The sequence below is a fragment of the Vanellus vanellus genome (assembly GCF_965231255.1).
Source record: "Vanellus vanellus genome assembly, chromosome: 9".
Taxonomy (NCBI): Eukaryota; Metazoa; Chordata; class Aves; order Charadriiformes; family Charadriidae; genus Vanellus; species Vanellus vanellus.
This window is the reverse complement of record NC_138914.1, coordinates 23,740,092-23,756,573: the sequence shown is the minus strand read 5'-3', so window position 1 is coordinate 23,756,573 and position 16,482 is coordinate 23,740,092. Positions and strand designations below refer to the sequence as shown.

General features: G+C 38.6%; 1 protein-coding gene across 1 annotated transcript in view; it reads left to right on the top strand.

Annotated features, from left to right (window-relative positions):
• Positions 1 to 318: 318 nt before the first annotated feature.
• IQSEC1 (IQ motif and Sec7 domain ArfGEF 1) overlaps positions 319 to 16,482 on the top strand; it is a 69,571-nt gene continuing 53,407 nt past the window's right edge. Inside the window, exon 1 of the mRNA XM_082487871.1 lies at positions 319 to 450. Within this exon, the coding sequence (XP_082343997.1) occupies positions 386 to 450 (65 nt within the window). The 5' untranslated portion in view covers positions 319 to 385. The remainder of the gene's footprint in view (positions 451 to 16,482) is intronic.

Here is a 16,482-nt window from a genome sequence, read left to right as displayed (position 1 = left end):
GTATAACGTTCACTACTGAGATGTTGTTAAACACGATAACGGTGACAAAACTCGAGTTGTGCGCCAACAAATTTGCCAGGAATAAGGATACCGCGACAGGGAAAAAAAGTTACTTTTCTACTGTGTGGGGGCCGCCGCGGCCCCCGGCCCGGTTGAGGCCCGTGAGGCGGCGGCCGTGAGGAGAACGACCGTTGGCGCCTCGCGTTCCCCGGGAAACCGCGCTCTGCGCTTGCGCGCGGGCGCGCGCTCCCTCTCCTCCCTCCTTCTCCCCCCCCGCCCCCCCCCCCCCCCTCCTTTTTCCCCCGCTGAGGGGAGCGGGCGGGGCGGGCTGAGGGGCGGCTATGGTGGCGGCGCGGAGCTGCCCGCCTGCGACTTCGGCCCGGCCATGTGGTGCCTGCACTGCAGCTCGGAGAGGACCCAGTCGTTGCTGGAGCTGGAGCTTGACAGCTGGTAAGTTTCGGTTAGGGAAGAATAAGGGGGTCCCCCCCGGGCGCCCCCTCGGCGGGGAGCCTCCTCCTGTCACACAAAGGGCTCCGTTCCGTCCCGGCCCTCCCTCCCTCCCTTCCTCCAGCCGGGGGAAGCCGGGTGGAGCGGCAGCACAGAGCCGCTCCCGGCTGAGAGGGGGTGCCCGGCTTGCCGCCGGGGTCAGCCCCGCTGTCTGCGGGGTGCTGCGGACTTGGCGGCGGTCGGGAGTGCGGTGGGGAGAGTTGTGTCTTGGGGGGGGGGGGCCGGGACGACGAAAATCGCAGTGGGTTAAACATGGCATGAAAAGTGGAGCCGTGCGTCTATTGTCGGTGGCAGGCAAGGCAGAAAACCGGCAGAAGCTTGTTGAGAAGGGTGCTGTTAGGACGGGATCGGACGTAGCCGCTAAGATGCGTGCACGGGGTGTACACAAGCACGAAAACGCTTCTTTTCATCGAGTTCGATACAGCGCAAGAAATCACATGACGGGTGGCAAACAAGCGGCGAGCTCTACTTCAAAGCTCGGGGACATACTGTTCCGGATGGCCGAAACCGGCCGGGAGACCTGGCGTTGTGACTGCCAGCATGGGAAGGCGCCTTAAATTCACTGATGCTGCTTAGGGGAAGCGGTCAGTTGCCACTCATGCCCTCAGCCAGAACAAAAAAAAAAAGAAAAAAAAAAGTTTCGTTCAAAGGCTTTTAAAGTAGGGATACTGAATAACATGCAAGAAAAAACAAACAAACAAACAAAAAAAAACAGAAAATGGGATTTGTCATGTTAATTCCGTACTGTCTCTATTGTTATGACGTTGTTGTTCACTCCTAAAATAACGTGCAGCAAAATTACAAAAACGCAGTACTCTGTCATATGAGCCACTTGAAAACTAGAGGTACAAACTAGTTTTTCTTGTGCGGTATTCGGTGTAGGTTATGATAGACCAAAATAGTTATCCTGGCAAGTGCACTTGCAAAATAAATCTATCTCCGATGCATTGTGAAAGTTGATTCCACCAAATAATTCGATGAAATTCTGAGCTGATTGTTAAAGAAATAACCAATTTAAATAAAGATAGGCAACATCTTACATTGGGTGTGTGCATATGTGGAAAAACATAAAAGGAGGAAGTGACTAGACTCCGTGTAACTTCATATGAATGCAACAGTGTCTTTTCTGGAAAAGAAAGGAAAAAATGTTTTTTTTTAATAAAGAAAAACGTTTTCTAGTACAGTTTAGTCACACGTTTAATGATCTTTAAGCCCATTTTTACCCTTATGAAAAATAATAAAGTTGAGCCTGTAAGTTTCCTGTGTGGAGTTGGTAATGTTTGCATAAGTGATATTACATTTGCATGGCTTACTGCAAAACATAATTCATAAATGTTACTATAGTGACAGCTTTGCCTGTATTAATGCAGTTACTTTTTGCTATTCAGTCATTGTTTCAGACTTTTTTCCTCCCTTTGCACATTGCTATGCACTTCCTTTCAGTTCAACTTGATTATTCTGCCTGATGTGTTAAAAGAGGAATTGCTGAGTACTTAGTTTGGATGGTTGTATTTAACTGTGTCTATTCTTGTGGCAGATATCCTTCATATAAACACAGAATTCATTACATCTCTCTAGTGCTTTGGGAGAACTTAAGCCTTGCTGAATAAAATGAACCAATTCCCATTTTACTTCTACTTTTGCACCAGATTTGTTTTGTCATTGTGATGTCCTTTGTCTAGTTCCTGAAATTGCAGATACTGAGAGTACTGTTATATGGTAGTCAGCTGTTGGGTTTTTTTTTTTCTCTTAGTTAAACAGATGCTCGGTGTTGGGGTTTCATGTGTGAAGTCAGCTATCATCAATTTTCTTCCTATATCTACTAATCTGAAATACCGCATTATCATCAAAGGTACTAACTGTAGTCCAAGATCTGGAGCTGACCAGTGAAAATTATAGCACTCAGTCTATCAACAGTACTTAGTTGTTTCTTTGCCCCTTTAGGAGCTCTCTGGGAATCCTGGTGCAGTTAATAAACAGTTTGCAATTCAGTTTCATTGCATAATTTGCAACTTTCAGGTAAGAAAACCCAAGGATTCAGTTTTTCACCTGAAAAGTACAAATACCAAGTTGAACAGTAACTCTGGTTTGTTGTTCTTGTTACAAATCTATATTGGAAGGTTGCTAGGAGTTGATGTAGCGAGTTACTGCTGGGCAAGCAGACCTTCTCTGCTGGAGAAGGTATCTTCACGAGCAGTTGGCAGGGTGTTCCTCTTGAGAATTGGGAAGTGATTTCTTAGGATAGGCAGCCCTGTGGCCTTACATGCTTTTTTTCTCACTTTATGACCATTTCATATTTTCAAAATGAAAATTCTGTCAAGGGAATTGCATTTCGATTTATATGGCTAGAGAAAGTATTCCTCCAAATACTGAGTCTTCATGAGAATACTCTTCCGTTGCTTGGAGGCTGGGGATTGTTTCACGCCTTTGAGGATCTAGAGGTTAGGTGCTAGGACTTCGGGTGGAACAACAATTTACCTTTATACTGATAATGTTTTCTCTGAAGTATAAAGATGGCAATTCAAGAGTCAAACTTTCTGAAGAGGAGTATCTCATAATTGTATAGCTGATTAGCACTCTTATGTGATTACTCTAATTATGCTTGCAAACTTTATTTGCCCTGAACACCGATAAGAAGTAGCTGTGAATTATAAAAGCTGGCCTAAAAGGAGCTGCTCCTCTGTTGGTGGATGCAAGGTGTCATCCTGAACCAAACCCAACACTTGTGGAGATGCTACCTGTAGGTATTTAATATCTTCTCACATATTTCAGTTGTGCTTCTTGATATTTAACACCAGTGATACTCAGACTTCAGGTGTCTCTAGCAGAACGTTGGGAAACAAGAGTGCTAGAAGTGAGATGCTGCTTTCCTAGTAAAACATGTCCTTTCGCCTACTGCGTGGTGTTCCAATTGAAATTCAAGACGCCGCATTGCCTTAACTTCATAGCCTCAGCTGTGTGACTCTCAATGAGTAAAATTGGATTTAGCCTGCTATCAGGGCAGCTTTATTTTGGAAATATTAATGCCATAAAGACGTCCTGGAAATTATCCACTAGGTCTGCATAGAATCTCAAGATCCAGACTAATGCACCCTCTTTGTTGTAAACCCATGTGGCTTCCAGTTTCTGCTTGATTCTGACAGGTGCAAAGGAATGGTTCAAGTTACTGTATCTTTGAATATTGTATTTTTTGAAACAACTGTGAAGGACCACAATTGGAGGAGAAAAAACCCACTTTGTTGCTTTGAGCATTATGATACATGGATGTAGATTAGCTGGGTTGTTGTGCCTTATCATTGCAAGGATTTACCATAATTTGTGAAGGACATTAACGGTGCAATTTTCTTGCTCTTTCAGCATTTACATAGTTCTTTTTCTGTCAGAATCGACGGTGATTTTATTAATTTCAGAGCCAGGCATATTTTAATCACAGTAGTTGTCAATTGATTATTGCTTTTTATGTTTATTTAATAGCAGAACTGCAGGAGACCTCAGAAACTGTAATCAAGATGGAGCCCTGATTGCCCTGTTTGTTACATTAAATATACAAGGATGTGGCCCTTAACCCAGACACTACCTGATCAGCAGAACAACTGGGATCATGAAGAGATAAATCGTGGGTTGAGGGAGAAATTGTGTTGGTGCATTGTTTTTGTTAACCGTGCTTAGTTTAGATGTCATTTATGTTTAAACTGAGTATGGGCCACAAGCCAAATTCGTATTCCCAACCTTGCTTCTTTATTTCTGCTGTCAAAGAAGACTGTGCAGCAGAATCGGGCCCTGGATTTGAAAGTTCATTTTTAGGATCCTGTACATTGTCATTTTATGTCAAAACTTATGTAAATACAATTTTGCTCAATTCATACATCTTTGTTATGCAAAAGTAGTTACTGATCATGGGCTTTTTTAGCAAAGCTTATTAACCAAAAATATTTTAGTTACATAGCCCTTTTTGTGTCTTTCAGGAATTCATTTGAATTTTATTTGGAGGAAGGACGATTCTAGTTAGGGTACAGACAGAGATGGCAAGTTTACTGCACTGCTGGGATTTGACTCCAGGTTTCCAGAGAAGAACAGATGCTGCTTTAATCCAGTGTAGCACAAAGCCCTAGTATTATGTTAAAGGGGACTGCAAATTTAGCTAAATAAATCTTCTTTTGCTGCCTTACAAGAGATAAAAGACTAGAAATGTTTTAATGAAATCACTGTAAAGATGTCTTTAATAAAAATAAAGTTAAAAAGCCAAGCTTTGGTGTGATAAAAATATCAAACCCTTTTGTCCCTGTGACAGAAGCCGAAAATAAGAACGATGGCTTTGACAGCCTTTAATACAGGAAATTGATATAGTATATCTGTTAATCAGTTTCTTTCAGTAGTTCGGTGTCATCCGAGTTAAACTTGTGCTTAAAAACAAAGGACCCAATTCCCTGTTGCCTTACGTTGTGCAAGCACAAACAAAATGCAACAGTTGTGATTAGGCTTCCTTTTACGTAAGTGGCTCTGTACACGGCAGGGCAACAGAAAAAAGAATCCTAAGCTTGTTTTGAGGGGTACATTCATTGTTTAGTCCAAAAAATTTCAGTGGCCCCTAAAATTCACCAGATTAACAAGGATGGATGTGTCATGAGTTTAAATATTTTGCTAAGAACAGAGTAAAGAAACTAACTTCCTTCTGTTTGTTGATACATACATGACCTTTCAGGTCATCTTTATGCAGTGTAAAGGAAGCAAGGATGCAAACCTGATGGATTTTTCTGTTGCAGGGTATGTTTACAGCCAATCCTAAAACTGCACTACAGGAAAGGTCACAATTCGACTTGAATTTAATTTTCACTCCCCACCTTTACAGTAGAACGGACCAAACTCAATCTCGGATCACATGGAGAGTTAAATACAGCAGTGGCTGAGGGCATTGTAGCTTAGACAGCTGTACGTTGGACTGTATTTAACTTGAGTTTGGTGTATTCTTCTTAGTGTAGCCTACAGCCGTCATGATTATAGTTGTGATCCTTTCAGTTTTTGTGAGTCAAGTCGGGGTAGGCCATGTCAGTACTTGCACGGAACTCCGAGGATAAATCTTCGGGAAGGACTGGAGGATTTAGTTGGAAGCACTCCTGCCTTTACAGATAATACGGGAGGTTGTGCTGAGGAAGTCATCATTCAAATGAGATGGACAGCAGTGTCCGTGATCCAGTGGCAGTTCCTAGGGGTCTAAGAGTACATGTGACAGAACAGGCCTGTATAAACCCAGACTTTCTGGCCATCTTTCAGCTTAATAATAGCTTTTTCTCTCAATCTAACTTCCTTCTGCACTTTCAGTTGGGAATAAAGATTATCTTTATTTTTCTTTCTTACCTGGTTCTGCTTTATTGTGATGTGGTGTGAAACAACTGTTGAATTTCCATTCTAGAGGTATCTGGGGTGATTCTCATGCTTTGAAGTTAACACTTCACAGGGTGTTGAATGTTAGATAGTATTTTCAGCTGTTCTTAGATTCTTGAAAGAACGGCAGTTCATGAGTATTGTTTATATATTCTTTTCTTGTATTTTATTCTGTGAACCTTGTTTAGAAGATACCAGTGATATGGAGCGGTTAGTAGAAACTGGTTTCAAGAAGGAGCTGATTCTAATTCGAAGTTTGAGGAGAATGGGACTTTACAACTAATTCTTTCCTATTAATGCTAGTAGTTAATGCTTCATGAAATTGAAAGAGAACGGAGGATTGCCTAGCCTTAATGGAAATTGTCCCAAATGATGACAACCTGTTGCAAACTTGGATTCTTCTTCTGTTATTAAAATGTGATTAAGATGGTTTTGATTAGGTTAGCCTAGAAGAAAAGAAGTAGTTCAGGTTTTCTTGCACTGCCACAGTGCAGCATGTTACACGAGATCATTGTCTTTGGTTGACATTTTCGAAATCTGTCTTTGCACAATATTTCATTTTCAGTTCACAAAATGGTGAGTCTTGTTTTCAGGAATTGGACTTTTACCCTTGTCCTAAAAGACAATTTTCCACTGTGGAAAGAGCTATGAATTAAGTAATGGGAAAGAGCCTATAAATTCTAAGAATGATCCGAGTTCTGTATTTTAGACCCAATGTTCTTTTGTGGTTGATGAGCCTCACACGCAGCCCCAGCTAAGGCAAGCTGTATCAGCAGAAGTCACTGCAGATTGTCGATGCTTCTGGGAGCAGGACTTGCAGAGCTGTACTGAGCATCTGTGCACTGCATCGAAATGAAGCTGCTGCAAGCTGCAGTACAACCTAACTATTACTCTTGTTCTGTGTATGTGCAGTAAATCCTCTATTTTTAGGTACTGATTGGAAGTTGCTGATAAAATTATTTAGAACATAGAGCAGATTTTTAAATTTGATAATAGATAAGCTTTGTAAGGAGAAAGTTCTTGGCTTATAGTAAGCTTTCAAATAGCATTTGTGGGTTTCGAAGACAGGAATTGCTACCTGTTGTACTTTTTTATTGTGATCAGTGAGGTGGGTCAGAAATCCTACTGAAAGCCTACATTTAATTACTCACAGAGAAAACTATAAAATGTATGCACTCAGCATAATGAAGAGGAAATGTAAAAGGAAGGAAGTTTGTGAATGAGAAAAAGCATCTGTCAGCTCTTTAACTGATTTAGAGGTTGCAAGCAATCTTCCGAGGTCTCCTTTTCCTAAGAGTGAAAATTTACATGTCGTGAGACACAATATTTCTGAGTAAGACACAGTATCTTTCTGAGTACTCTACAAATAGCTTCTGTATTTGAACGCATTGCCTTGAATTTAAGTAACATCTAAAACATTTTCTTTTCCACTAAACTGCCATACTTCAAACAAAAGATCTCTTACCATTTTGTTTCCTTAAACATTATGTTCTGTACACTTTGATATAAACCTTGGGTGTGTTGCAGAGGATAAAAATCTCACTTTTATGAGGATGGCTGTGATTAAGGACTAGTTAGCAGTGATTCTGTTCCAGTAAGTTACAACACAGACCTCTTGGTGCGTGCAGAATGCTCAAGGCCAGTTCCTGTTCTCACTAACTTGGTAGCAGTGCTCTGAACTTCACTGGAAGCAGGAACAAGGGTTCTGTGTTCTCATTCATTTTCTTTCCTACCTGGGGAGGTTTTCCCATGCCTATTTGCATATATGCATATCAAAATTACATTGTTGTCTCATAGAGAAAACTAGTAGGGTTTCTTTGTCTTTGGTTGTTTTTTTTTGTTTTTTTTTTTTAGACTTGGCACAATGCAGGGTTTGTGCAGTGTTTAAAATTGAGTGATACTTTTATATATACTTCTAGATTCAGTTAGATCAGTAAAAGGTCTTTCTCTGATCAGACTTTTAACAGTCCATCCTTTTGGTTTGGCTTTTTTTGAGTACATTGCTCTATAACCTTATGAGGTTTATCTGTAACTTCAGAGAGAAGTCAACCAACCACTAAAAGTTGAATGATCCCTTTCTTTCTGATTTTAGAAGTGGGAGAACTCTAGCCAACTATTTCTTAAATCCAGGTGAGAGAAGGAATTATCTTGTGTTTATCAGTGACATTGTTTTAAAGCACACCTCATTAGATAGTAACAATATATTACTAACTAATTGACATGGGATCCCTTGGTTGTTTTAAATAGGTCTTTTTGTATAACATTCATTTGCTACTTAAGTGAAAATACAGTCTGAATGAATATAGTTGTGATGTGATCTGACTTTACCTGATATAGTGCCCAATACAGAAAGATGGTTTTGTTGTCATTTTTGCTGCGTGGGCCCTCTGCGTACTCTCTGGCTTATGATGATTATGATGATCTCCCTCTGCCCAGGCACACAGGCATACTTGAAGGGAAAAGCTGGCCTGCTCAAAAATTGTTCCTAGCTCTCTATACTGCATCTTACTTGCAATCATTTTGAATAGTAAAGGGGCAAAACCTTAAAATGAGTCAAATGATAGGCTTTATCAAGTATACTTGATCTAAGATGAGAATATAGTTTTGTTCTAGGTATGAAATTTCAATGCCTGAAACATTGTTTTTACTCAGTAAACAGGATTTCGTTAAGGATCTTTAAACTGATTCATGTTTATATGATATACAGTGTATAAGAGGGGAAAGAAGGATATTATCCACCAAGGCCTGAATGGGGAGAGGTAACTAGTATTTAGTCTTCTACAGAACCTAATTGCCAGCAAGCTGATGTCTCAGCAGTGCCTTTCTGTATCGCTGCTTCCTCTGGTGGGCTTGACACAACAGCTGAAACCACAACAGGGCTGAAATACAAGGATGGCTGGTATAGGACACCAAGGATTTTTGTGTTATATGAAATGCTGCTTCAGCTGTGCGCGCAAATCAGTTTTTTCTCAGTTGCAGAAACTAAATCTTCCTTTTTAAAATTAGCATTGTGTAAAGGTCATGTCATGATATAAACAGTAGACTGTGTATTAATATCTCACTATCTTACATACATGTCTTATGTAGAGTAGATACGCTAAATAAGAGGATTCCAGTTGCTGAATGATATATCTAAACAAATAATAAATAGTTGAGGTCAAATTCTATCACAGCTGCATTGAGAAACTAGATTTCCAAAGCTTATCCTATTGTGTAAGAGTTTACATAGTAGAAACAGGACAAAGTCTGCAGTGGTAGGTAGACCTTCACAGACTTTTGTTAAATGGTCAGATACCACAGTTACACTTCAAAATGTTTAGCTTTAATCTCTATAAGAAGGTAAGCATCCTTTCAAAGCATACATGACATATTCTGATGTTACTCTGTTTTATGCTGACACATCAAGAGGAGGAGCTGACAAAAAAACCTCTAAAAATTGGGGTGATAAATTTGGGAACTCTTCCGCCAGCCACAGCCTCAAATTATTACCATAGTCATCTTTTAATAATATTTTATTCATTTTTTTTTTTTAAGAGTTTGAAGTCTGGAATAAACATATGCTGGGTGATGATTAACGTAGATTAGCAGAGAATGACATTGTCTGTCTTTACCTGAGATAGAAGTTAACACTTGTAAGCTGTACTCAAGTTCTGTTGATGCTCTCAGTCTCCTCTGTTACATTCCAGCTGCTAAATAATAAAAATTGAATACAGCTTTGCCTTTAGCCAGTAGGCTTCATAAGGCATTAAATGGGTACTGTGTTAGGGTGGGTTGGTTTGTTTGTTTGGCCCTTCTGTAGTAAATACTTATGTCTGCTAGCCAATACGCTCCCACTGTTTGACTTAGACAAAGGTGATACCTGAGGTGTTTAACCTTCCTTCTCCTCCTTGGAAGCTAAAGATAAACTCAAGTAAGCTCTTTTCAAATGGATATTCTTAGTTCTTAAATCTATTATAAAGGTTGTTTCCTAAAATGGAGAAATTGGGTAGGTTTTTGTTTAGCTTTCTTTTCATCTTGCTACTTTCATTCACTACTACTAATAGCATATAAAACTGTGGGTCAAAACGCCCTTTTTTAAAAAACATTTTTATTAATGCCTGTAATGGGGTTATTTTAGTGAGAATTAAAACTTGGTAGTGTCCAAGTGAGCAGATGTTGGGGTTTTTCCTGTAATTCTGAATCCAGGACTTGGACCAGAGAGCAAATGAAAGTTTGTAGTGCACATAGTGGTACTTGTCTATGGAACTGTGGTCTCTCTGTCAATGGTTGCCAGACTGTGTTTGAACTTAAGCTGGCTGTTATTGGCAGTCTGTTACACAGAACAGTACAGAATGAAGTGGTTGCTTTGTTAGTGTTTGCTTTGAGACACATGCAAATTTTGTCTGGATTTTTCTTGCAATGATATTTAACTTCAGTGAGATGAATTACCTGGGTCGTTACTTTGATGTGCATTCAAAGGTTTCATTTGTTTTTAACAGAAACAGCTGAATTGAGAGTGCATTCTAAGTAAAACAAGTTGGTCAATATTTCTTTCCTGGATCAAAGCTTTTGTCAGTGCCTGTGAATGCTCTTGTCCGTCATAATGGCTTTGAACTTTTGACAGTGTATATTTGAAGGTAGATTGGTTTGTTAATGTTATTGCATTTATTGAATTTGGGGATTTGTATAAGTTCTTAATATAATTGACTTTTGTTTACTAGACAGTACAAAACAGACATGGTAATAAGAACTAGATTCTAATCTGTTGCAAATTGTACTAATAATATACTTCTGCTGAAACGTTCTCGCTCCATTGGGGAATATTGTAATGTGGGGAGAAAAAAAATGCTAAAAACCTAGCTTGTATGAACTACATATGGCTAGTTTTGCATTTTAAGAAGTTACATTAAGAACTTTTTGTAGAGAGTAATTTGAGATAATACAATGCATACATCAAGAGCTTTAATTAAATACACCTCCTAGTTTATAGCAGAAAGCACCACAGGTACTGAAATGTAAGCCAACTTTGAAGCAGTGGGGTGTACCCTTGTGTCAAATGAATGCTTATGTTCAGTTTAAGTCGTGTATGGGGAGTCATAGTTTTAATTAGCAGTGTTATGTTTGTAATTGTCGTTTAAAATTTCACATTCAAATTAGGACTTTGTTGCATTTGGAAAGGCAAAGTTATCTGCAAGAAATTAACTTTTGTAGAGGATTGTTCCTATGGGGAATGCCTAGATTTGACCTAAACATTTTCACCCTTTGAATGGGTTTTTTTCAGGCTTCATGTTGGAAGTGTCTGACCGTACCAGCTGCTCCAGCACCTGCCATCATGCTTCTCTGTTACTCAGAGTTAGTTCCATGGGCGACTTCTGGTCTGCATCTTTGAACTAGGTAGAGAATTTGGATCCATTTCAAGTGGGTATTTATAATTAGGAGTTATGATCAGAATTTGACTTTTTTAACCTCCAAATTTCAAAAAGAGATAGTGTAAAACAGATGCGTAGCACTTCTTCCTTTCTGGGCATTTGGGCCAATTTATATAGGATATTTATTTGGGCCAATTTATATAGGATATTTATTTGGGCCAATTTATATAGGATATTTATTTGGGCCAATTTATATAGGATATTTATTTTTGAGCGAGGCAGAAGTTTTCCTGGAAATCATGTTTATGGAATGAGGTTTTAATATAAAAAAAGCTTTACTCTTTGGTTTGCATTTAAATCCATTTCATAAATCATATTGGCAGAGTCCCTAGGTGTCTAGATATTTCAACTGTAGATATTATGTTAATATTTATGGACAGAAAAGTTTTGGGAACAAACAAAGGAAGAAAATAAGCTTGCAGAATTGTTCTATCATTAGATATGTCTTTAAGGGGAACCAGGTTTACGTGCATTTTTCCTGAAGAGGGGAATAAATTGCATGGATTCAAGGAAAAGTAGGCAATTTAGAGAAGGAATGTATGTGATTGAGAAATTTCATGAGGAACTCCTCAGGCAAATGCTTCACTGTTGCAAAAAATAAAATAAATGTATAAATACTTAAGTTCAGTTTGAATTCAGGTTATGCAGACTACCTGGAGTTTTGACTTCTGTCTCTGGCAAGTGATAGTCAACCGTGGTCATGCTTTAAAAACTGCCTGCTTCCTAAAGAACGGAACACTGGTAGTGTCATGGCGAAGCTGGGTGGTTTTACCATCTCATGCTGACTAGAAGTTTAAGTTGGCCGTGTTTTTCTTACTGTATTCCTATTACTTGTGCATATTTTCCACCATTTTGAAGAAAAGTTTATTCTGTGTACTTTTGAACTTGTGTTCTTACTTTTAAGGGTCTAAAATGCTATGGAAAAGTCTTTTAAGATGTATCAGCACAAACTTATTATATTGTCATACTTCTCTATATGTCCCAAGAATTTTTTTTTTTTACAGGATGAATATAATGCTGATTGGTTCTCATGCACGTACCATCCAGTTGTTAGGGCCTGTTTTCAATTTCATATCTTTATATTACGCTGTTGAAAGTCCATTCTAAATGACTGATGAACTTAACTAGTGATTTCGGAAACTGTTCATGGGTAAAATAATTTCTCAAGTATTTACTTTGTTTTGCTGGAAGGGTCTTTAGGTTCTTTTTTTTTAAAATGTTGCATGCAGTTTTGGTTTGGCACTTAGATTATTTAGAAGCATGCTGAATTCCTTTGTTGCCTTTAGATCCAATCTAAATCTGCAACACACTGGTTTGAACATTTGGATGATTTCTGTAAGCATATGTTCTCATTATCTTTGTATTGTAGTCCCAGAAATGCACTGAGACACTTAACTACTTGTAAACTGTGAGGTTTCTGGGGTTAGTGGGAATACTGAGTAATTCCTTGCATCTGACGTTATTGTTATATACTTCCCCTTTACACGCACATAGTTTTAAAGATAAGGTACTGGGCCTCAGCAAAAGGAACTTCTGCTTTTCTGGTTATCGTCTCTCTTTCATAGTATAGTCTCAGATGTAAATGCTTGTGCCTATGGATCCAAACCTGCAGCTTCTCTGATCATTTTGCCTTTATTCTCAGTGGAATGAGTAAGTCTGTACTCATGGAAAAGCTTGGGGTTTGCTCTTTGCTGAAGTTTAGGTCTTGAAGACTCCAGTTTCCATTTTAAGCTTAAATGTTGAAGTTTTCTTGTTTTTCAAAATTTTGTCTTTATTGTGGTTATTGTTGGTTTTGCTAAGATAATGGTTGGGCAAGATTTGAAGGAAAAGGAAGGTGTGAATATAAAAATGAAAAATAAATCAAAGAATAACAGCAGATATTCAAACATCCTGAATAATATGTTGTTTTAAAATATGGTAGTGGTTTCAGTGTATTGGTTACTAATTAACAGTCTTTGAGATCAGAAGTAATAACTGAATGTATAAAATGAGAGACAGGGAAGAAAAGACCTGCCAGGTTTCTGCTGCTAAAATGCCTGGAGAGGAAATGTTTTGTTTTGGTCATGGCTGACCACACAACTACATTTGGCGATTAGACAGAGGGAAGGAGGAGACAGAACTCGCTCTTGTTAGGTAATTCTTGAAATGAATTTATCACCTGAATAGTGGGAAATCATTGTAAAAAAACATTACCTTTTTCTAGCTAGCAACATCTACTTCACATTTTGTCAGCCTGAGTCTATTGTATGCTGCTTTAGTTGAAAGCTACAGCCGTGGACCATGGTACTCAGCTTTGCTATCTAGGCAAATTAGTTAGAAAAGCAGCTTTTGGCAGGCACTGCCTGCATGTTGGTATTAGTCTTTGATGCAGACAGAGCAGTGAGCTTTGATTCTGTCACTGTTAGAGCGCAATGTGCATCATGGGTAAATACAGTGTTAGCTGCACCGCGGGAATGACCCTTATCTCACTGCCCTGCTGATGAAGCCAACAGATCCTACTTGCAGGCACATATGTCACTTCAACTGATGTATTTTAATTTAAAAGTGTTTGCAGAGCGTGTGACTTAGCTCCTGCAGGAAGTCTAGACCCACACACACAAAAGAAAGGAAAATGCCTGAATCCATCTATGTTTGGTATTTAATACTGGTTTATAGTCATTAGAAAATTAATTGATTTTCACCAATAGTTTTACATATTCATTGAGATATGTTAAAAATACTGTATTCAGTCTGTTTGCATTTTTCTGTAAGCCTTTCTTCTTCCCTATTGTTCCTTGATACAGTGGTGTTATGGTTGTTTTTTTTAACATTATTAGAAGTTGAGGTTTATGCAGGAAGAAACTTCTACTGTCAATTTCTGATAAAATACCGATTCAGTCAGTGCTGGCCACTCTTTCAAAAAAAGTAATTTAGATGCACGAAGAAACAGAGTATTTCCATGGCTCTGTTCTAATGTTTTGTTCTGTGCATTCAAAGTCATTTTAATAGTACTAATTATTTTAAAATATTTAATTTCCATTTTTACTTTTTAGCTGTTCCATTCTCTGCTTTTTTGTAAAATACTGGCAAGCAACCTTTTTCTTTTTCTGGCTTGGCAGATAATGAATGTCTATTTTCTGCTGAAATGGGAGTGTGATAAAACAATCAGAGTTCTAAAAATGAAAGGTTAATTTCAACTGGTTTGTATTCTAATATTGCACTGTTGGAATACTCAACATATTGCTTGTCTCCCTAGTAATATGCCATTGCACATTGCAGGGAGATGAACCAAATTCATCCACTAGATATTTTTTTTTAAACACTGCAGTTACCAGTAATTCTACTGGATGTGTATAGTAGGTGGCAGATGCCTCAAATCAGAGACCTTTATTAAGAAATTATTTCTAATTCTAGCTGGGACTGGGTCAAGGGTAATATTGTCCATTTTTACAGTGAACTTAATGTACTTAATTTCTCACCCATCTGAGAAAGACAGCGTGTGCAGGGTGGCTACTGGAAGTGCACTAGTGCTAGAGAGGTGCCTAACTTCTCGCCTAGTCACAGGGGAACTTACTCTAATTCTTGTTGCAAGCCTGGACCAGAATTCTTGATATGTTTGTGTGTTGGCATTTTTAATAAGTGGATAGGTAAAAACTGCCCTTGTAACCCTGCAGTGACTGGCTCGTGTCCTGAGTCTGTTTTGAAGCAAAGGTACCGTTTTTAGTATACAGTCTTTCAAAATAGACATGGGCAGGATCATTCTCGGTTTTATACTCCTGTTCCATGATGCTCTGCATGTGCTTCCTCCGTGGTGGATGGAGCAAGACATCCTTAAAGCTTCATACAGGTCATATTTGTTGAAATATTTTTCTTTTCCAAACATATGTTAAGTAGTAAGAAGTAGAAAGCAAGCTGCTTTTCTTTGTCAGTGGAGTTTCATTTTTATGAAATAACTTGTATGAGTTATTAAGCTGCTCTTAACTTAAGGGACAAGGAAGAGCTGAATGGCAGAAAGCCTTCAAATACGCTGCACTGACTGTGCGCGCTTGTTTGCTTTAAAGGGCTGTCATACTGTTGTGCAGGAGGCTGCCTGTTGTAAAAGATAATTACTTCCCTGCTTCAAAGGTCAGATGTGATGGCAGGGAATAGGCCTATGAGCAAAATGAAATCAAGCATTACAGTCAGTCAGGCATCATATTTATGGCTGGAAAAAGTATGAAAGACAAACTAAAAATAAAGAAGAACCCTAACTTTAATCAAAGCCTCAGGCAGACCCCTTCCAATATCTTCTGATTAGGGCAGTACCCTTTTTGTTAGTGAAAAGGTTAAGTGATCCATTGAGGGTATCGTTATTAAAATGTCAACATGAGATTATAATTGATGTGGAAGGGTTATTAAATAGTTCGATTTGAGGGTGATGGGAGGCAAAAAAAGTCACAGAACCTAAGAAGGGGGAAATAGTGATAATTCGTGACTTCCTGTTAAAAACAAATTTACCATAGCTGTATGAAAAGTACTTACAAATAAACTTGTAATTGGGAACCCATGATGTACAAAATAGTGTGGCGTCGCAGTTAGCAGAAAAGAGAAATATATTTTAGTATTTAAAGAGAGAATGTGAAGCAGTTCAGTAAGATACTAATTTATTTAAGGGATACTTAAAGAGAATGATTTGTTTGTTTTTAATGGGTAGTTACACAGTTTCGATGTCACAGGCAAAACCCTGGATAATTTATCATTTTCAAGTTGAAAGCCAGCTGTATCACAGAGGGAAAGGGATTAGTTTCCTGTCAACTTCCTTTTTGGAAAAAGTAACGTGTGCACACTGAAAATATTTCCAGCTTGGGTGAAGTATGTTTGAAAATACCTTTTGGGTAGAGCCATATTTTGATGGGCAAAGAAAGAGGACTGGCTTTCAGTTTTGTGTATTTATAGAAACATTTTGAGAAATCTAAGGGGCTTTTTTTCTCTTTTGCTTTAAAAAGTACATGCTGTTCAAGCTGGGAGAGTTTTGCCAGCATTAACCTTGATGTCTTCTGGCACTGCAGTCTGGTGGAGTTTCTTTCAGAAATCGCTCTGTACTTTGAACTGTTGAAGGGACTGCTGTGGTATGCGTGTACAGCAAGGGTCACAGCATTTCATTTCTGAGAGACAACGGGAGGGCTTTATTTTTTATGTTCATACACATGTAAATGAAAGCAAAATA